The following is a 23648-nucleotide window of genomic DNA, read 5'->3' as shown; positions in this document are numbered from 1 at the left end:
TTCAAATGGGAGGTTCTCAGCCACCCTCCATACAGTCCGGACCTCTCTCCCTGTGATTAAGCCATTTTTGGTGGCCTTAAAAAGGCTCTGAGGGGCAAACGATTCACCTTGGACAACGCCGTCCAGCTTTATGTGCAGAACTGGTTAACATCGCAGCCCCGGGAATTTTATGAGACAGCCATTCACCACCTTGTGTCACAGTGGATCAAGTGTCTCAACAGCCAGGGTCAATACTTCTAACATACAGGTGTTGGTTTCTTTAATTATGCCTCCGGCTCGTTTCTTTTTGAACGCCCCTTATATAAAAAGGGATTGATATATAGAGAGTGATCAAGTGAAGGGCAAAGAGGAAGAGTGAGTGTTTGTATTTTGTAGTGAGAGATGGTAAGTTTAGATGCTCCTGGCCAAAGAGTGTACCTTTGGGAATTAGAATGTTATTAGTATTTTGAAGAACATACATTAATAAAGTGCAAAATAACTTTGGTGAATGTTTACATGAAATGTGACGACTGGCTATATGAGTCTTATTATAGCAGCTAGCAAAAAAGAAAGGGTGTGATCCAGCACTGTTCTTGAAAAAGTTGTTAAACATTCATTTATCTGCCAGAATCTAAGTGAAATTGCTAACAATTTACTGTAAATGGTGGCTACCCTTTATCATTCCTGATTATGTGTTAAAAGCAAAATAGTGACAAAAACACAAGGCACATTTGTGTCAAATAATTTTAGCTTGCGGCCACTTGAGATTCTTGATCTAAATTTATGAGCATTCCTGATCATTAAAAAGTATCAGTAACATACTGTAAAAATGTGGCACAACAAATATAGTACAAAAGCCTGCCAGGTTGCAAAAGCAGCCATAAACAAAACCTATGAAACCACATGAGGTTTTGATAAACACTGTCCAGTCACAATAATGTGACCATCAGTCAGAAGCCTGAATAACCACATTGTGCAATGTGAACCACTGTGAAGTGTGCAGGAAGAAAGTCTATAAGGTTCTGGTAGTACCAAAAGGGATGTGGAGTCATTCTGACTCCAACGCCATGGCCAACTGTGCTACGTTTCTCAGTTAAGGAACCATGCTGTAAGCAGACTGATCGAGGTGGTCCCACAGATTCTCAGTTGGGTTTAACTCCAAGAAGTTTAGTGGCCAGGGAAATAGGGCGAACTCATCCTGGCACTCCTCAAATCATGCATGTACACTAAGAACAGTGTGAAACATTGCACTGTCCTGCTGGTAGATGCCATCGTGCCAAGGAAAAATGGTTTCCAAGGAAAGATGCATCCATTTGTGTTGATCCATTGTGCCTTCCAGAATGATGAGGTTACCTAAGGAAAGACACAAAAACATTCTCCATGCCATAATGCTCCCTCCTCTGGCTCGGATCCTTCCAACAATTGTTGCAGGGTGTTTTCTTTCAGATGTTCCACACCATACATGCCAACAGCCATGCCACACATCTCCTCAGCCGTAGTCCACCCCTGTCTTCTATTGCCCATAGTGCACCACAGTTACCTCAGCAGTGGTTTTGGATGGCAACATTTTGCAATGCACGGTATACAGTCTACAAACTTAGGTGTTTCAAAAATGCTTCCATGCTCAGCTAGAAAGCGAATGATCATCCCCTTTTGGATGTCACATAACTCACACATTTTCCACTTTACTGTTAGTGCTGCCACCAGCCGCCTGTGAGTGGTTATTGCATGTTGATGTCTCATGTAGGTGGTGGTCATACTGATATTACTGGACCATGTATTGCTTTGTATCTTCCCAGGGGCAAATAAATTTCCTGCTTACATAATTTTGTATTTAGTCATGCCCAAAGCCAAGGTTCTATATCAGAATAAGCATTGCTTGTTGAATAAATCAGTTACAACTGTGTTTGTCTTCGCAAGCCCAATAGTTTTCGACTGCTGATTTGTTTTGCTGGTACATCCAGATTCACTCGTACGAAATTTTACTACTGCAACTGACTTTTAAACAAAGGTTAGGTGGTTGTCTTTGCAATACAGCTTGTGAAAAATTTACACTTTTTTTCGCTTTTGCCAAAGATATAAAAATATTAACTATAAATGACTTTTGGAAAGCAAATTGCTTATACAAGGATTCACTGAAAAGCAATGCCTCCACCTTCGTAACTCTTCAACAGTTGGAAGCATTGGTATGTGGCAGGTACTGGTACTGGCTTGTTCCATAGCCTCTTCTCTACAGCTCCAGTTGGCGGGAAGCCTTAGCATTGAACGGTTGTGTTGTTACAGCATAAAGTATGGAACCCCGCGCAGACGGTCGGTCAATGCCCTGCGCAGACGGTCGATCTATGCGATTTAAGCAACTTGCAGTCACTGAATTTTTGACAGCAGAAGGTGACACCCCAAAAGAGATTCACCAGAGAATGAAGGCAGTTTATGGTGGTTGTGTTGATGTGAGTACTGTTTGTCGTTGGGTGAGTAAGTTTAAAGATGTTGAGGCAGGAACATCTGACCTGCGCGACAAACAATGAGTTAGACGTCCTGTGACAGCAACCACCGAGTTTCACAAGCGAAATGTTGACAGATTGATTCAGGACGATTGTCATATCACTCAGAGAGAAACTGCAAGCATAATCGGTATTTCACAAGAATGTGTGGGTCACATTATTGCTTTGCTTGGCTATTGGAAGATCTGTGCACGATTCAATTGTGACAGGCAACGAAACATGGTTACACCATTACGAACTGGAGATGGAACATCAGTCTATGGAATATCGACACAAGGACTTGCCCCAGAAAAAGAAATTCAAGACGCAGTCCTCAGCTGGAAAAATTATGGCCACAGTGTTCTGGGATGCAGATGGTGTTGTCCAGGTTGATTTCCTGTGATTGTGGAACAACACGCTGCAAACTCTGAAACGAAGGCTAGCAAGGGTCCAAAAGAAAAAGGGAAATGTTTTCCTGCAGCATGACAATGCCAAACCACACATTTCACGTGCCGCCACAGCAGAACTTCAGAGACTGAATCTCATCACCGTACGGTATCCTCCACACAGTCCACATTCAGCACCATCTGACTTCCATCTGTTCCTGATAGTGAAAAACGATCTGCGGTGACAGCATTATGCTTCTGATGAAGACGTCGACAGAACTGTGAGACTGTAGCTGCAGAAACAGAGTGTCAACTTCTTCCGTGATGGCTCCAGAAAACTTGTTCATTGTTGGCAGAAATGTATCCAACTGGCTGGTGATTATGTGGGAAAGTGAATATTGATAATTAAAGATCATTCTAAGGATTCATTTGATTTATTAAAATATTCCCATCCAAACCCAATTAACGCAGGTGGAAGCATTACTTTTCATTCAACCCTCATAAATATTTTTCTAATATTCTAAAAACAATACACATGATATTTTTTAAAGAATCACAATCAAACTGAAACAGATTCAATCTTCCTTCATAGCATGAGTCTCATGCATTTTTTCATATAAACATAAAAAACACAAAAAATGTAACATGTACAAAACAATGTACACTGATAAATTTAGGAAACACATGCCATTTTCAAAATCTTGATACTTACACTTGTTTCCCGCAAATAATTATCATCATGTGGGTCCTCAGGGTCTCCAGTAGATCGTTTCTGAATGTGTACTTGTTTTGGCCCAGTGACTGCAAGCAATTCAGGTTGGAACAAACTCAGAGGTGCCACTATGCATTCATCCCCAACCTAAACATGAAATTACACACAAACATTTGTAATCAGTTCAGAATGTTCAACAGCTGGAGAAACACGTAGAGAATATCTAAGACTACATTCTGGTCAGTCAGTATTGTTGAGCCTTCTGGGACCTGTTTGGACTGAGTTCGGAGTTTTTTTTTTTTTTTTTTTTTTTTTTTTTGGATGCATTAAATGTGTACAAATTTTTGTACCCTCGATATCTAAAAATGAAAAAGCGTGTGTTAAAGTGATTGTATTGTCTGAGTCAGAAATATCAAAGGAGGATGAATATGTGCAAGTAACCCATGAATCAAAGTCACTTGTATGTGCAATGAATGTGTTTTATATACTTGTTTTGTGTTTAGTATCATTTTTTTATGGTACTCCTTAGCTGATATGCAGTGGATAGAGTTCATTAACAGAAATAAAGAAATCAGAGCAAGTGCTGAACAGAGGTAGCAATGCTGTGCAGAGAGCCAAGGGGGATCTCAGAGTACTCCATTCAGGTGTATCCAAGACAAGAATATAAATAAGAAACAAATGTACAACACTAGCTTTTAGCTATCAGTCTGAGCTTAGCTTTTTTTGACGAAGTACAATGCCTACAAACAATTAGGCTCAATTTATACTGTGGTACAAAATGGAAGGAGCAGCTGTAGAATATTAGTTGAAACTGATCATTCCATAGAATCAATATTAGAAAAAGGAGGAAGACTTTTTTATGGCAACTGAATGCTGGAAATGGAGCTTCTTTAACCATAAAATATTGAGAAGTGATTTGCCTTGCAATTTAAATACATAATTCCTGAAATATCTATGACATGCAGCAATGTGTTTCAATTGCTCTGTTTGAAATGTAGGGTACTTTCTCCCCAACGTTAGCCTCCCATTATACACGCCCCCCCCCCCCTTTTCTTCTCACTTTCAATAATGTATTCTTCATAGCTACATTCCAGCATACACTACTGGCCATTAAAATTGCTACACCAAGAAGAAATGCAGATATAAACAGGTATTCATTGGACAAATATATTATACTAGAACTGACATGTGATTACATTTTCACGCAATTTGGGTGCATAGATCCTGAGAAATCAGTATCCAGAACAACCACTTCTGGCCATAATAACGGCCTTGATATGCCTGGGCATTGAATCTAACAGAGCTTGGATGGCATGTACAGGTACAGCTGCCCATGCAGCTTCAACACGATACCACAGGTCATCAAGAGTAGTGACTGGCATATTGTGACGAGCTAGTTACTCGGCCGCAATTGACCAGATGTTTTCAATTGGTGAGAGATCTGGAGAATGTGCTGGCCAGGGCAGCAGTCGAACATTTTCTGTATCCAGAAAGGCCCGTACAGGACCTGCAACATGTGGTTGTGCATTATCCTGCTGAAATGTAGGGTTTCGCAGGGATCGAATGAAGGGTAGAGCCACGGGTCGTAACGCATCTGAAATGTAGCATCCACTGTTCAAAGTGCTGTCAATGCAAACAAGAGGTGACCCAGACGTATAACCAATGGCACCCCATACCATCACACCAGGTGATACGCCAGTATGGCGATGACAAATACATGCTTCCAATGTGCGTTCACCACGATGTCGCCAAACACGGATGTGACCATCATGATGCTGTAAACGGAACCTGGATTCATCCGAAAAAATGACGTTTTGCTATTCGTGCACCCAGGTTCATCGTTGAGTACACCATTACAGGCGCTCCTGCCTGTGATGCAGCGTCAAGGGTAACCGCAGCCATGGTCTCCGAGCTGATAGTCCATGCTGCTGCAAACGTCGTCGAACTGTTTGTGCAGATGGTTGTTGTCTTGCAGACGTCCCCATCTGTTGACTCAGGGATCGAGACATGGCTGCACGATCCATTACAGCCATGCGGATAAGATGCCTGTCATCTCGAATGCTAGTGATACGAGGCCGTTGGGATCCAGCACGGCATTCTGTATTACCCTCCTGAACCCACCGATTCCATATTCTGCTAACAGTCATTGGATCTCGACCAACGCGAGCAGCAATGTCACGATACGATAAACCGCAATCGCGATAGGCTACAATCCGACCTTTATCAAAGTCGGAAACGTGATGGTACGCATTTCTCCTCCTTACACGAGGCACCACAACAACGTTTCACCAGGCAACGCCAGTCAACTGCTGTTTGTGTATGAGAAATTGGTAGGAAACTTTCCTCACGTCAGCATGTTGTAGGTGTCGCCACCGGCGCCAACCTTGTGTGAATGCTCTGAAAAGGTAATCATTTGCATATCACAGCATCTTCTTCCTGTCAGTTAAATTTCGTGTCTGTAGCACGTCATCTTTGTGGTATAGCAATTTTAGTGGCCAGTAGTGTATTTATTACTCTCTGTGCCAGCATTCCCTTCTGAACTCTGCCTATCCCTAATTTTTTTTTTTCCCAGTGGAATAATAACTGCTGAGCTAAAGAGCTTGAAATACTGGTCTTTGTTTAAGAATGTACAGTTAAAAACTGCTTTCAGTAGTATGGAGAGTCCCTTTATCACTGCCATACAAGCAAGGTCTCAACATTTTACACACTTATGAAATAAAATATGTCTGTCACTTTATCAATCAAAACAGTTAATTTTTGGTCATAGGCATCTTACCTGCAATGTGTATTTTCTTGTTGGTCGGTTTGGCTGCTTCAGAACAAATGACTTTTCTTGTGAACCACAAATATCCTGCAAAAGTGTCTTGTAAGAAATTTGAACCAACTACGTGTAAAAAAGACACAAACAGCTTTCAATAAAGTACTGTTGGAAGTTAAATAGCAGTGTATGTGCTTATACATGAAACTGGCAACCCAGAACTGACCACGCGCAAAAAGCAGAAATGGACATAACACTCCCCAAGCTCCTTTCCACTAAAGCTATCAGTTTTTTACGAGTCACTTGGTATCTTCTCATATTTAGAAAAATGAGTGTAATTAATTAACAAAATTAAATTTCCCGTAACTGACTAATAAGCAACTTCCAAGTACATACTTCTATTTGCTCACCTGTTTCTATTTCATATCACTGCTGAGTCACATAGAATTTATTTTCTCATTAAATTCTGTGAGAAGGAGCAGTCGTGCTATTGTTGCACTGAATTTTATATGTAACTAAGAGCTCCTTTCACCAGCAAGAATACTTCACGAAATATTAATTCACTTCGAGTATCTCCAAAATGAGAAAGTGATCAAATAAATAAATGGAAAAAAAATCTGCATGCCAGGCTGAAACAAGCTCATATGTAAACATACAAGAGCCAGAGGAAATTGGACAGTTCAGGGTAAAATGTAAGTCATCCAAGGCACTACTCAATAAGAGACTACACAGAACAGGACAAGATGAACCTAAATAATGCTAGTACAAATGAGATTTTCAAGCCTGAGACGTATGAAGTGGCAGAGAGATCACTCTACAAGTTGGAGATGAGTAAATAACACACAGAAATGATAAGACAAATGAGAAAAGAATAATATAATGCAAAATAAAAGGAAAGAACCAACAAACTTTGGAGAAGCAACCAAAAGAAAGAGAAGGTAACATAAAGGTAAGGTAACATATATGTGGGATAGCATAAGTAAACCCAAACTCTGGTAAAAAGAAGAAAAACAAAAATAAAGAAGTGAATGTGAAGGAAAAGAAGCACAATAGGTTGGAGGACAGCAATAGACATGACTTAATACAGTATGAAACAATAGGAGAGATAACTGTAAATTTAAGCAGTAAGAGAAAGTTCCCAACATGAAAAGTTTCAGAAACATCTGTAGCCAAAGAAGAATCTAGTTAGTAATCCTGATATAGATAACGGGACAGTGGCTACTGATAACTAACATAGTAGTGTGTGAAATCTTATGGGACTTAACTGCTAAGGTCATCAGTCCCTAAGCTTACACACTACTTTACCTAAATTATCCTAAGGACAAACACACACACCCATGCCCGAGGAAGGACTTGAACCTCCGCCGGGACCAGCCACACAGACCATGACTGCAGCGCCTTAGACCGCTTGGCTAATCCCACGCGGCAACTAACATAGTAATCAACTCAGAAGTGATCAAGCAGGTTTTTCTCTGCGATGGGCAGGATTAAATTGCTACTGAAGAGTACCCAAAAAATGTTTTTGCAGTTATTCAGTCACAAGTACAGTAGACTCCCAACTGTCTAGCCTAATATGTTGGAACATTAAGCAGATAACAAAACGCTGGATAGATCGAAGTTCTATTAATTCTCTCTTCCAACCCCAACCGTATCATTCAAAACACCTCTTTTTTATACCAAAACTCAATTTCACTAACATTTTCTGATTTCTTACTGAAACATGCTAGTTATAAGTGTTTGTTATGTAAATTTACATACTCCACCCTTCGAAAATTACAACAGGAAACATAAAACAATCTGCATTGTAAAGTATAAATGTATGATTTACACACATGTGAAAACTACACATAATAAAAAGGATGAAACTTACAGGGCTGAGGTGTTAAAAAAGTCTTTGATAGACGACTGTTTACATCCTTTAGCTATCCTCCTTGCTGCAGTATCCCTCCACTTCCGCAGACAAATGATATCAGTTGGCACTACTTCCTCTTACTGCAGCATTGTCTCAAGCATTCTGAACCCTTCCGAATGTGGGACAATACTTATCGTCTCATTTTAGTTTGCCTTCTCCCATTGTGTTACTTCACCAAGCATCACCATTTCCATAACATCGTTATCAGTTAGTTCATCAACATCATCATTTGCCATCCATTCTGCAATGTCCTCCACATTGACATCTTTACAGCCCGGTACAATTTTGGGCAATGAAACAATATTGTCATTTCCATCTTTGACTTTGGTTTCACACATGGATCCAAAGTAGTTGTAACTGCGACCAGAACGGTCGCGAGGTTGACGTGACAGAAAGCACGGCGGGACTCACGGAGTGGCCCGCGAATGACAACAAAAACTGGAGAGGGCGGACACGACCAATGAAGGACCAAACAAACAACAACAAGAACGAAACAACAGAACCACAAGAAAACCACGTCCACTCGTACACAAAACAAGAAAGTAAAGACGCTGTCTAAGGCAAGGCGATAAGCCCAGAGACGCACACAAGATTTGACTGGCTGAGAGAGAGGCAGGCGCTTAAATACATGATCAGGGGCGCTGCTATTGGCCGCTAGGACCACGTATTCCACTGTGGCGCCCTCACACTATACGTGGGCCAGGAGGCACGCGCCGCCACGGCTTACGGCGCTATGGTGCACAGACCTCTAGGGGTCTTCGGACTCCATGCTGTCTGGCGGAGATTCAAATTGCGCAGTGCACAGCACCAGAAAAGTTAAAATGTTCTCCATGATCTAAAATAATTTTCCAAGACTTCAGAAGTTATATGTTTGGAATCTCTTCCCATGCTTCTGCCAACCACCTTATGACATCTAGCAAGTCAGATATTTTTAGAATGGTTACACAGTCTTCATTATTATCAAATGCTGATATCAACAAATTGAGAAAATACTACTTCTTTAGCATTTCGAGAATGCTCTGATCCTTCGGCTGACAAAGAGCAGTCACATTTGGTGGAAAAATAATGCTTCGATATCTCAATCTGTGAGTTCATCACTGGCACGATGTGAAGATGCATTATCAAGAAGCAGTAGAGCTTTCCTTGGTATATTATTGCCTTTCAAATATTTCTCTACAGCTGGTATCAATTAATTTTGGAACCAGGTTTTAAAGATTTCTGGATTCACCTATGTTTTCTTTTGAGGACTGTAAGGTAGGGTCAGATTCCTCATTCTGCACATTTTTGAAAGCTCTAGGTTTCCATGATTTCCCTATTTATGTAAGCCTAAGCTTGTGATTACCAGTTCCATTTCTTCAAGCCAACACGGTAAATTGTCCCTTACTTTTCTTGTACCCATGCACTGCAGGTTTCTTTTTTGAAGCAAGGCTTTTCAAAGGGAGCATCTTGTATGTACACCATTCTCATTACAATTGTATAACACTTCACTAGAAATTCCCTTGTTATTCAATTAACTTCAAAACATAGTCTTTAAATAATGGCACAGCCTGTTTGTCGGAAGATAAAAGCCTCTCCACAAATGGTAATCTTGCGAATACCAAACAATTTTTTTCACCGATTCAACTATTCATCACTAGCAGTAAATTCTGAATCTTCTCCTTCTTTTTGGCACTGAAGTTTGCAATGCTTTTTCCTGCAGTATCGGCCCAGTAACAGTAAACCTTTCCTCTTAAATGTTTATGCCACAGATATAAAGCTTCCTCAACTTCTCTACGCTTACCTTTCACCATTGTTTTAGTTACTTTTAATCCACTTCCACTAGCCTGGGAAGCACACCACTTTTCAATTCCTGCTTGATTTTTCTTCCAGTCTCCAACAGTACTTTTTCCTACCCCTACCTCCAAAGCAACAGTTTTGGCTGTTACTCCAGAATTCACATGCATTAAAAAGCATGTAGATCTTAATCCATAGTCACTAGAAGTGTGTGTGTGTGTGTGTGTGTGTGTGTGTGTGTATGTATGTGTGTGCGTGCGTGCGTGCGTGTGCGTGTGCACGCGCGCGTGTGCACGCGCGCGTGAGCCCATTCGGGATTCTCTAACGGGGTGTCTACATGGACAAGGAAAAATAATTCCCGGATTTTTCCCGGTTGAAAATACACTTTCTCCCGGGTGAAAATACACTTTTTCCGTGTTAAGTGACAGTATACTTTTTCTTGGCACTTATCAATCCTTTTATGGTTTATGGTTTTATACACCGGCGTAGAATTTCCCGGCACTTCAGAAGATGAAACTGAGGGGAAAAAACACGTTTTGGAAAGATCTTTGATGTGCAGCAACATATACACTGCATATTTCCATGTTACGAAGGTATAAATTCGAATTCCACCAAACACCGCATGTTACTTTCCAAAGCATTAAAATCGAGATTGCGACGCGCTTTTGTAAGCCAGTCACAGCTCATGTTACCTGAGCTGTGAGCCAATAGCAAGATCATTCTTAAGTAGCGTGAACACACAAATAAGAAAAATTAATAGCTTAAATTAATGTACAATTGTTGCTACAAGAAAAGAAAAGCTATCACATATAATATTGGTCTCTAAGATTAATAAGCTGCAAGAAAAGCTAAGCTTCCACGTATATTGTTGATCTTTTTTGTGCATCATACATCACATAAATGTGCCAGTAAAATTTTTTAATAACGACGTAAATGTCTGATCTTCTGGGCTCAAAATTCTTCATATGGTCGTCCCCAAAGAGTTGATTTTTAAATGAGAGTCAAACGCTCTGTGATTTAAGAAATTCGTCCTACACTCTCTCACGTAGTTTATCTTACATAAAAGGAAATTTACTTTGAAAGTAATGCTTTTCAAAGCAATATTCGCAATTTTTTTCCGTGACCTATTAGAAAGGTATGTTTCAGCAGTTGCCAGAGAGCGCCAGATAACAGGCGTCACTGCACTTGGCAGCTACGATGACACAGGAAGCCCGCATGTTCGTACGTGTGAAACATTAAAAGATCATGCATTAAAACGAATCTAATGTAAAAAACTGTCACTTCACGCTCATTGGATGCAATTTGTTGTTAAGAAGCATTGCACAGTCTTCCTAAAGCGTTTGACACACTTTGCTGCTGGCAGACACTTGTATGAGCACTGTGTTTTGTTGTTGTATATGTCGCATTTTCTTTGCGACTTAAATTTTATTTTAGTTTTTTTTCTCTCATTCAGTATTATTCTGCAGAAGCGGGATACAGTAAATTTTTTTGTTAGAGTATTGGTTCTTACCAGTCAAAATCACAAAAATTTAACTGAAAACTAAATCAATGAAAAATTCCCAGAACACAAAAAGATTTCCGAGTTTTTCCCGGTTTTCTCCCAGATGAAAAAATTCCCGGGTTTTTCCCGGTTATCCCGGGTCATAGACACCCTGTCTAATTAAAATACAAAGGACCACATAAAAAAAAATTAACAATGCAACCACTTTGCACATCTGACATGCAACCGTGGTGCAGCCAGACATCAAAGAGTCCACATTTAATAACAGGGAAACATACATTTATCAACCAGAACATCATGACTACTGACTTACTATCAATGTAAACCCATACACACGATAGCAGCATTACCCACTAGTCAGACACACACATGGTGCATGTAGTATCAGTCAGCATGCTGTCTGTGTGTAGAATGGGGAAGGTGCGTGATCTATCTGAGTTTAAACCAAGGGCAGATTACGATGGCACAGAGGCTTGGCTCAAGCATTTTGAAAACTGCACAACTTGTTGGGAGTTCCAGGAGTGCTGAGGTGAGTGTCTTCAACAAGTGACGAAACCAAGGTGAAAGCACTTCCAGACATCATGGGGTTGGGCGACCATTCCTCATTACACGTGTCGGACATTGTAGGTTGGACAGACTGGTAAAATGGTAAAACAGGACAGGCAGCAAACTGTGGTGGAACTAATATCAACTTTTAATGCTATGCAGAGTACAAGTGTGCCTGGAGACAGTGCACCGAACACTCCTACCGATGGGCCTCCGTAGCCGACGACCCATGCATGTGCCAGTGTTCACACAACGACATCAACAACTATGACTGAAATGAGCAAGTGATCATTGGAACTGGACATTGGCACAATGGTAGACCACATGCTCTGATGAATCCCGATACCTTTTTAATCATGCTGATGGGAGGACGCGAATCCGTTGCCTTACAGAGTAACAGCTTCTTGACACCTGTACTGCAGGATGGAGACAAGCTGACAGCTGCTACTTTATGCTCTGGGTTCTGTGGAGCTCATGCAAGGAACCATGACAGCCAAGGAGTCTCGTACACTGGTTGCAGACCATGTACACCTACTCATGATGATCATTTTTTCCGGCGGTAGTGGAATTTTTCAACACAATAATGTGCCATGTCACAAGGCCAGAACTATGATGGAGTGGTTTGAGGAACACTGTGGCAAGTGCCAATCGATGTGCTGACCTTGATTGAACACATCTGGGATGTGATTGAACAGGAGTCACAGCTCATTGCCTCCAACCACCGCCCTCCCTGCCCCTCTGAAATTTATGGGAATTTGGTGAATTGTGTGTGTAGATTAGAGATGGGCAAAACTGTTCTTTCCAGAGATTGGATCAGAACTGTTCACTCCCTGAAATGAACTAGCTCTTTTTCATAACTCACCACTCATTCACAATAAAAAATAAATGGAAGGCACATTGCCCTTTAAACTTGGTTATTCCAGTACTATGCCTGTACTTTGATCTTATTTGATCCTATTTTGAAGTAACACAGGATAATGAGTAAGAATTTTGTATTGTTTATTGAAATTTCCACAATATGACAAAGTTTTTGCTTATTGATTTATTTTGCACTATCGTGGTTTTTTGGGTGATCGGAAAATGTTGTAACTTGAGATTTACATTAACAATATATTTGGCTATAATGTATTAAAATTTCATTAACCTCGTACAAATACATCGCAAGCCATATATTTTTAAAGTGAAAGTTTCCTTATGAAGATGCCTAAAATCGCAAAATCCGTACTACAGTAAGAAAAAAATATATAAATTTGACTGTAAGACCAAAGTGCTGCATATAGCCATACGCAGAATAAAACGAGGAAAATATTGGTGTATCACATTTTGCGATACGTTTATCAGTTCGCTCGTAATTAAAGCGTAAATTCGAGTATCCATAATAAAAAAATCCTATAGTAAGAGGAGTCGTCAGGAACCAAATCTGATCAGTTTAAACAAATAAAAATAAAATAAAAACAAATGATGTATACATAACATAATTATGTAATATACATACCGGTATTACTACGAAGAACAATATCCAGTAGAGACGAACTCCGATGCAGAGGCGCTGAGTCAAGCAGGTAGAGCCGTGGGCTGTATTACTGCATGAGCTAAGACCGCAGAGACCAGAGTGACATCTGAGTTGCTTTGCTCAACACTCTGGCTAGAGTCGAGAACGGTGGGGTGAACGTTGAGCGGGCGAGTTCTGAGGGTGGGGGGGAGCGGTGAACGTCCACCACTCACCTGCTCCGAGACAAATCGTCCGTTCTCTTGCGAGCAGGTTGTTGCAAGTAGTTCTTATGTTCTCCGCTAGGAGGCTCTCTGTCCTGTTGCTCGCATCAACTGCCCAGAGGGCAGGACGTGCAACTGAAACGATCGTCGATGGAGTGCGATGCTAAGTTAAGGTGCGCCAGAGACTGCACGCGGCAGAGGAAGCACAGAGACGGCACGGCATATGTGAAACACAAAATCCAATGGGGCACTGCACAATGCAGGCAGCCAAGGCAGAAGCAGGGCAGAGGCTGGCACTGGCTGTGTTGTGTGGCGTGCAGTATGCTCTGACCAGCAGAGGCCCGCTGATCTGCTCCCCCCCCCCCCCCCCCCCCCCCCGCTGCTGTGGGAAACTTTTGGAGCTACCGTTCTTTTTTTCGGAATCACTGATTGTTTACTCCTTTGAAGGATTCAACTCTATGAATCAGTTCAGGAGTGGATCCCCCATCTCTAGCGTAGATGTGGTACCAATACCCTCCAGCAACCTGCCAAGGCCTCACTGCTTCCACGCTATGATGTGTCACAGTTGTCATCTGTGCCAAATGTTGATATACTGGCTATTAGGTAGGTGATTATAATGTGTATTGCCACCAAAGTAATAAATAACAGGAAGGCACACAGGTGGACAGACTAAGTGGAGAAATTCTAAATATCATGGGGAGAGGCACTGTGCCATTTATCTAAGATTCCTATTCGAGCTCCCAGATGGTTGGAAAGAAGTGGCAGTTATATCTATGTAAAAGAAAAAGGAGCAAGAGACAATATAAAAAACTAAGGACCAATTAATCTTAACTATATTGTAAAATATTTGAAGAGATTGTTGATAAATATATAAAGGAATGTTTGCAAGAAGGTGAGTCATAGTGTAAGAGGCAGCCTGGATTCAGAACAGAGTTTTGAAAAGAAGTGATTACAGGAGAGGATAGTTTGATTTTGTAGCCACTGACCCCCCCCCCCCCCCTTAGCTTCTGACAGGGTGAATCACATTGTACTACAAACAAAAGTGCAAGGTCTAGACCATAATGAAAAAGTTGTATTTGGGTGACAGCATAAAACAAAGAAAACAGAGGATGAAGACAGAGGACACTGGCTCCGAAAGCTTGCCAATTACAACAGTCTTTTATGTGTGTGTTCTGCCACAGCTTAGTGAGTAGATTTTTTATTCATCCAATTAAATAATCTTGTCAATAACTGATTGTTTTCGCTGTTACAGTAGCTGGCTTGACGTAATATAATGTCCACCTGCACATTCCCTTCTCCCACAAGCGCCGTAACAGTATGTCAGCCGCAAGCTAAACGTTAATAGGAAAAGAAAATATTGACATTATTATTTATCATATAACAGTAACAATAGAGTAGAATGTTATAAATTCAAGGACTTCATTTGAATTTCCCAGTTTTTCAAGGTTATGTAACATTCATGGCTAATTCCCGGTTTTCAAGGATTCAAGGATCACTAGCCATCCTGTAGGATGTAACAGGTTTATGAGAATCAGTAGAAGTTAATCACAAGAGATCCAGCACAAATGACCATCTAAAAACGCAATTTGAAAAATTCTTTAGCTGAAGATAAATAATACAAAGAGAAAAATAACAGTTCTAGTATATATCTTCCACAACAATCAAACAGTTAATAGTGGCTACAGATGCTAGGCATTGATATGCTCTCTGCAATGTAGTTCTGGAGTTCTATCTGCAATAAACCTCATTTTTGAGAAAGAGTTGTATGAAAGAATGAATGACGCTATGGCAGCTGTTGAAGAGCTGTAGTTTGTCTCCCCAGTTCATGTCAGATGTTGTTTTAGCAGTCTGATATGGAGTCCACATCGACTAACCCATGAAGTGGATATCTTCACGAGTGGGAAATTTGCGGCTCAGGTTGAACAAGTATTATCGTCCATGAAAAAGAATTCTGCACAAACTGCATCTCCAAAAAGCTGCCATTGAGGTTGTAGTATCTCATCTTTGCTCTTGTTATTTACAGTAACCCTCCAAGCATCAAATAAGATAATGCGTTATGTGGACATGGAATCAGAGATAATGTGTTCAGTGGTGTGGAATCAGCAGATGGTGTTTCCAACATACAGTAAAAAGTTCCATCCAGGTCTTAGCTGATATAATGCAAGAAAAAATAAAAACAGACCTACCAAATTCACATGACAAAAATTTTCCTTCAGCTGACGAAGAAGCATAGCATCAAGTTTACTGTCTGGATTGCATGTTCTGTATGGAAATGCACATTTCTGTAGAAGCCATAAAAATGCCTGAGTGATGTCTCCTCCACCATAGTCCATACGAACCTGAGAAAAAAATAAAATCAATTACAAATTATTCAATATATGTAAAAATAAAAAATGCTACTGACTGTTAATATGCTCCTCATACATATATACCTTTAAAAAAAAACCAGCTTTAGTACAAAAGTAAGGATTTAATTGTAAATTAACATTGTAACCTGCTGATGAAACGAAGATGTGTGATCCATCTCCCCCACAGCTTTGTTACCTCACTGTGTTAATTGCTTGCCCTTAATGGACATGACATGACGTTGACAATGCTAAGTTCTTCTTCACTAGTTTTATTTGCATCAAACAAGTAGGGCAACAGAAGAGTACTTACAAAATAAAATAACTAATAAGATTCACCAGCCTGGCAGCTCACTAATTACAAAACTTTATTTGTGCTGGTTTAGATCACATTTCAGTGCTTTCTTTTTCCTTTTTATTTTTATAGTGCTTTCTGAAATGAATGAATAAAGCTTACAGTATGTTTCATTTTACATTTTGTACTGCACAATGCAGCTGTTAATATTTAATGGTGTTTCACATTGTAAGGTAAGCATAGAGATTCGTCTTTTCTATATAACCATATTGCCCAAACATCCATTGTTGTTGTTCTGGTCTTTAGTCCACAGACTGGTTTGCTGCAGCTCTCCAAGCTACTCTATTCTGCGCAAGCTTCTTCATCTCCAAGTAATTACTGCAATCTATATCCTTCTGAATCTGCTTATTGTAGTCATCTCTTGGTCTTCCTCTATGATTTTTACCCTCCACGCTGCCCTCCAATACTAAATTGGAGATCCCTTTATGCATCAGAACATGTCTTACCAAATGATCCTTTCTTCTCGTCAAGTTGTGCCGCAAATTCCTCTTATCTCCAATTCTATTCAGTACCTCCTCATTAGTTACATGATCTACCCATCTAATCTTAAGCATTCTTCTGTAGCATCACATTTCAAAAGCATCTATTCTCTTCTCGTCCAAACTATTTATCATCCATGCTCGAGTTCCATACATCCCTACACTGCATACAAATACTTTCCGAAAAGACTTCCTGACACTTAAATCTATACTCAATGTTAACAAATTTCTCTTCTTCAGAAACGCTTTCCTTGCCATTGCTAGTCTACATTTTATATCCTCTCTAATTCAACCATCATCAGTAATTTTGCTCCCGATAGTAAAACTCATCTACTACTTTAAGTGCCTCATTTCCTAATTTAATTCCCTCAGATTTAATTTGACTACATTCCATTATCCTTGTTTTGCTTTTGTTGGTGCTCATCTTGTATTCCTTTCAAGACACTGTCCATTCCATTCAACTGCTCTTCCAGCTCCTTCGCTGTCTCTGACAGAATTACAATGTCATCAACAAACCTCAAACTTTTTATTTCTTCTCCATGTATTTTAATTCTGTCTACAAATTTTTCTTTTGTTTCCTTTACTGCTTGCTCAATATACAGATTGAATATAGAGATTGAATAACATCGGGGACAGGCTACAACCCTGTCTCACTCCCTTCCCAACCACTGCTACCCTTTCATACCCCTCGACTCTCATAACTGCCATCTGGTTTCTGTACAAATTGTAAATAGCCTTTCGCTCCCTGTTTTTGACCCCTTGCATTTGAATTTGAAAGAGAGTATTCCAGTCAACATTATCGAAAGCTTCCTCTAAGTACACAAATGCTAGAAACATAGGTTTTCCTTTCCTTAATCTATCTTCTAAGACAACCGTAGCGTCAGTATTGCCTCATGCGTTCCTTCTATGGAATCCAAACTGGTCTTCCCGAGGTTGGCTTCTACCAGTTTTTCCATTCATCTGTAAAGAATTCATGTTTGTATTTTGCAGCCATGACTTATTAAACTGACAGTTCAGTGATTTTCACACCTGTCAACACCTCCTTTCTTTGGGATTGGATTTATTATATTCTCCTTGAAGTCTGAGTGTATTTCACCTGTCTCATACATCTTGCTCACCAGATGGTAAAGTTTTGCCTGAGCTCTCTCTCCCAAGACTATCAGCAGTTCTAATGGAATGTTGTGTACTCCTGGAGCCTAGTTTTAACTTAGGTTTTTCAATGCTCTGTCAAACTCTTCATGCAGTATGATATCTCCCATTTCATCTTCATCTACGTCCTCTTCCATTTCTGTATTACTGCCCTCAGGTACATCGTCCTTGTATCGACCCTCTATATACACCTTCCACCTTTCTGTTTTCCGTTGTTTGCTTAGAACAGGTTTTCTGTCTGAGCTCTTGATATTCATACAAGTGTTCCTCTTTTCTGCAAAGGTCTCTTAATTTTCCTTTGGGCAGTATCTATCTTACCCCTAGTGATATATGCTTCTACATCCTTACATTTGTTCTCTAGCCATCCCTGCTTAGCCATTTTGCACTTCCTGTTGATCTCATTTTTGAGACGTTTGTATTCCTTTTTGCCTGCTTCATTTACTGCATTTTTATATTTTCTCCTTTCATCAATTAAATTCAATATATCTTCTGTTACTCAAGGATTTATACTACCCCGTGTCTTTTTACTACTTGATCCTCTGCTGCCTTCACTATTTCGTCTCTCAATGCTACCCATTCTTCTTCTACTGTATTTCTTTCCCCTGTTCTTGTCAATCATTCCCTAATGCGCTCTCTGAAACTCTCTACAACCTCTGGTTCTTTCAGTTTATTCAGGTCCCACCTCTTTAAATTCCCACCTTTATGCAGTTTCTTCTGTTTTAACGTACAGTTCATAACTCATAGATTGTGGTCCACATCTGCCCCTGGAAACGTCTTACAATTTAATACCTGGTTCCTAAATCTCTTTCTCACCATTACATAATCTATCTGAAACCTTCCATTGTCTTCAGGCCTTTTCCACATATACAACCTTCTTTCATGATTCGTAAACCAGGTGTTAGCTATGATTAAGTTATGCTCTGTGCAAAATTCTACCAGGCGGCTTCCTCTTTCATTCCTTACCCACCTCCATATTCACCTACTACTTTTCCTTCTCTTCCTTTTCCTACTATCAACTTCCAGTCCCCCACAACTATCAAATTTTCGTCTCCCTTCACTGTCTGAATAATTTCTTTATCTCATCACACATTTCTTCAATCTCTTCATCATCTACGGAACTAGTTGGCATATAAACTTATACTACTGTGGTAGGTGTGGGAAATATAATGTAGGGAAGTATACACAGTGTTTAATTGTTCAGTTAAGGTATGGGATTATCCAATAATAATTAGAGGACACTTTAAACTACAGAGTATGGGCTGAATGTCAATGGATTCACTGCAAGTGGTATGGACAGAGGTTTTGTGATGTAATTCTGGACATATTTTCTGAAAACTGTCTCAAGCAGCTGGTGCGACAACAAACACAAATATTTTAGACCTTGTAGCTACAGACAGACTTGATCTTATCAATAGTGTCAATACAGAGACAGCAATCAGTGAGTATGATGACACTGCACTAATGTACCGTAAAGTGGCAGATTGGGAAACAACATTTGCAATTACTGATCCTGGGACTAAGGATCAACACTATCCAGTAGTAATATACTGTGGAAGTATCAAACAATTGAAAATCCAAGATGAAATAACAGCAGTATTATGAAAGGATACATTACTACTCACCTTACAGAGGAGACACTGAGTTGCAGACTGGCATGCACAGCAAGAAGACTGCTATACATTTAAAATTTTGGCCAAAAGACATTCTTCTAAAGTAGAAAATGCACACATGTTCACACAAGCCCGACTCACACACACACACACACACACACACACACACACACACACACACGACCGTTGTCTCTGCCAACTGAGGCAGGACAGTAAACAGCAATTGCACCTGATGGAAGAACAAATCTGGGGGTCGCAAGGGTAATGAGTAGACTGGGGCAGGGAGTGGGACCCCTGCTGGAGGGGAACGTGTAGTGCTGCTTGTGTGAGCATGCAGGGACATGTTGGGAACAGGGTGGAGCTGCTATGTGCAGTCTACACCTTTCCGCACCCCAGCATCTTCCTTACCCCCCACCCACAGATTGGTTCTCCCACAAGGTTCAGTTGCTGTGAGCAGTCCAGTTTCAACAGCCAAGCCAGAGACAGTGGTCATGTGCGTGTTAGTTGTACTTTTGCGTGCGTGTGTGTGTGTGTGTGTGTGTGTGTGTGTGTGTGTGACAATATGATGAGTAGTGATCTATTTTTTTCATAACCTTGTTGTAGAAGTATGCTGCAAGTAACTGCTGATTTGTTCACTCCTGTTGCCACTTGGATATAAACTTTATATCTACTTTAGAGTCAAGCAGGCATAATTTCAGCGTTGAATTCATTAATCCTGACACAGATTTACTTCTAAAGGACACTGTAGAATGTTAATTCATTCATTTTCACACTAAATATGCAATCTAATCAACCTTTGTTTTCTTTGTCTTGTAAAATAGTATGCTATAGCAAAATTTCCTGAGACATTAACTTCCAGTTGTAACTTCTTTCATGTATTTGACCTAAAATGCTTTGTAAAATTTTGATAGTTAAAACATTGTTTGGGGCTGTGTGACAGAGACCACCCAGGCAGTAGTTTGGGACTATCTTTGATAGAAAGTTTAGTGTTACTTAGTTTTGTGAAAAATGACAAAAAGATATATAAATTCCACTAAAACATCAATTTCAATGCTATGTTACCACCCAGTGCTATTAACTCTCACAAGCAGTGTATATCAGCTTCTTCCAATCAAATTACCTGCATATAACAATTTTTATGCTACTTGCAAAATGTGAAACTTCTACTTTTGATTGAATAGTACGTCAGAGATGGTGTATGGATCTGGAATACATAAGTAACTATTATTATCATGACATTAAAAACCGAATTCTGACATTTTGCAGCACCTTTGCTTTAAGTGAAACTGATGAGAAAGTAACAAGGGTAAAATTTGGGCATAGAAGCAAATGCAAAGGAAAGTGGACAAAGTGATTACTGGCAAATTAACCTGGGACAACAATGGCACATACTGCAAAAAGGTAAGTATTGTTAAACATTATATAAACGTAGCTAGCACTGTGCGGTGAATGATTAAAGAACAACTGTTCTTTGACGGTGGAATATGAGGGTACTTAAGGTTTGAACAAAACTTCAGCATCTCATCTACAGGGAGAAATTTAACGTTTGAACGAATGTGGAGGGGTTTAAAAAAAGTTGATTACAGAATCAAAAAGGGAAACAAACAACAATATCAATATTTCAAACAGTGAATTGAAATATGAACTAAACAACAAAATTGACATAACAAAGCATGAGTTAGGTCCCCTTAAAAACTTCTGCTGTGGAATCATTCATTATTCTACCTGATTTTTAATGATTACATTATAGAAACTGTTGAAAGTGATATTTGCATAAAAAAGGATGCACAGCATACATATGAGACCGCTAACAACAGGGGCAGATGAAGAGTTCAATTATGAGTTGGGGAAGGGGTAGAGATGAGGGTCACTGTTTGTTACTGTCTCTCTCATGCTCCCAAATATAATGGCATCACCGCCACTGTTAGCCCTCTAGGGACCCCAGAGAGTGTAATAGTGCTGCAACTGTAAGAATACATTTATTGTTGATTTTTATGTGCTTTGCTTCTGTTTAAGATATATATTACATAATTAGATCTATGATGCATTAGTTAAAAAATATAAAAAATAAAACGATACTTGGGGTCCAGGCAAGACACCACTTGGTATGCAATGTTACATTTTAGATGGACGTATTTTTTTGTTATTTTTCATAATGTGAATACTGTAAGTTTTAAAAAATCGGCCTGCAAGCAAATCTCAGATGATGACATTCTTCAGATGCTGGACAAATGTGAGCTCAGTGACTCGGAAGATGTATTGAGCAAACCTGATGAGAACTTTATTCCAGAACAACGTGCATCAGACTCAGAAGACAATCTTGTACAGAATTCAGAAAAAAGTGACATTGCCAGTGAAGATTCTGATCGGGACTCCAAAGAAGGAGATGAGTTCATTGCAAAATCAGGGAAAAATTGGACAAGTTCAGTGGCCCCAGTGACTTGTCGTCCCCAATATAACACTGTCAAAGGATCTGCCAGTCCAGCACACACAATTCCCAGACCAGCACACACAACTGATCTTGCAGCCACAATGTCCAAAGTTTTCAACATGTGTTTGATAGCCAATGTAGTGACCCATATAGATCCAGTCTTGGGATCCAGGTGCGCACTCGTAAGGTGCTCACATGTCAGCAGATGCAACTTAAAGTTCAACAACTGTCAGAGGCTGCCACTTGTGAATGCGCAAGCAGCCTCTCGTTCACACTCTCTACTGGCTGGCCAACAGGATTTTAGAGATGGGCCCCACCAGCTCTGACTCACTTACACGTTTGCCTCTGCATATGCGTTATTGCACTGTTATTGTCAAGGCTAATTTATGCATTAAATAAGTTGTTTTCTAGACTAATAAAGTGTATTGTGTCAGTCATTGTGTGGTGTTATCTTGTGGGATTAGAGCACATTAATGATGAGTAGGGTCGTCTCTTCACATGTTTTTTGTTGTGCATTTACTTTTCACATTTTGTTATGGCATGGAGTCTCTGATTCAAACATCGGTGCACTCACGTAACTGTCTCTGACTCCATTTCCTCCTCAATTCCTGTCATTTGACGAGATGGTGAACGACTGGGAGACATGACCATCACTTATGGTGGCATTTTCATGCCTTCTATGTTACAGGTAAGGAGATATGTCGTGCACTGTTTTTGACATGGATTTCCCCCACTTTATATCATATGTTGCAGCAGTTGGCCCCATTGCAGGAACCTTCCTTATTGTTGTTTGACACTTTATGTTCATTGTTGCCTTCCTATTACCACTGCCATATGCACGTTGTGACCACTTGGGTTGAATTTTAGCAATGCAAGAAGGAGCCCCATCAGTCTTATCATGCCTGGGCTGCAACCTCCATGGCCTTGGTCACAAATGCCATTTTGTCACATGGACAAGTCAAAAGAGTCATACGAGAATGTGATGGTTTGCAATGTTATCTCCCTCAACAATTTTACACCTCCCCCATATCACTCTCTCTCTCTTTCTCTCTCTCTCTCTCTCTCTCCTTCCATTACCAAATACTCAATTCACTGATGCCCTAGGATTTGTCCTATCAAACAATCCCACTTTTAGTCAAGCTAAGCCATGAGTCCCTCCTCATTTATTATTCTACCTAACCACCTAATCTTCAACATTCTACTGTGCATCAAATTTAAGGAGCTTCTAATCTCTTCTTCTCTGGACTGATTATTGTCCAGGTTTTACTTCCATATAAAACTACAATCCATACAAAAATCTTCAGAAAATATTTCCTAGCACTTAAATTTACATTAGATTTTAAAAAAGTTATCTTGTTTAGAAACACATTTCTTGCTATTGTCAGTCTGCATTTTATACCCTTTCTACATTGACCATTGTGTTATTTTGCTGCTCTTAACTGCTTTCCATGTGTCATTCACTAATCTAATTTTATCAACATCTTCTGTTTTAATTCAACAGCATTTTATTACACCCATT

The 23648-nt window shown here is 40.0% G+C and overlaps 1 protein-coding gene across 2 annotated transcripts in view; it reads right to left on the bottom strand.

The window, feature by feature from the left end:
• The window catches only part of LOC126191297 (actin-related protein 8), a 175359-nt gene that overhangs the window by 56511 nt on the left and 95200 nt on the right, over positions 1–23648 (bottom strand). For both annotated transcript variants that reach the window (XM_049932123.1, XM_049932124.1), the window contains exons 7-9: positions 15947–16099; positions 6334–6408; positions 3558–3704 (exon numbers count right to left, since the gene is read on the bottom strand). In XM_049932123.1, coding sequence (XP_049788080.1) covers positions 3558–3704; positions 6334–6408; positions 15947–16099 — 375 coding nt within the window. The remainder of the gene's footprint in view (positions 1–3557; positions 3705–6333; positions 6409–15946; positions 16100–23648) is intronic.

This window comes from Schistocerca cancellata, chromosome 6, assembly GCF_023864275.1.
Source record: "Schistocerca cancellata isolate TAMUIC-IGC-003103 chromosome 6, iqSchCanc2.1, whole genome shotgun sequence".
Classification (NCBI taxonomy): Eukaryota; Metazoa; Arthropoda; class Insecta; order Orthoptera; family Acrididae; genus Schistocerca; species Schistocerca cancellata.
This window is presented reverse-complemented; position numbering and strand designations above follow the sequence as displayed.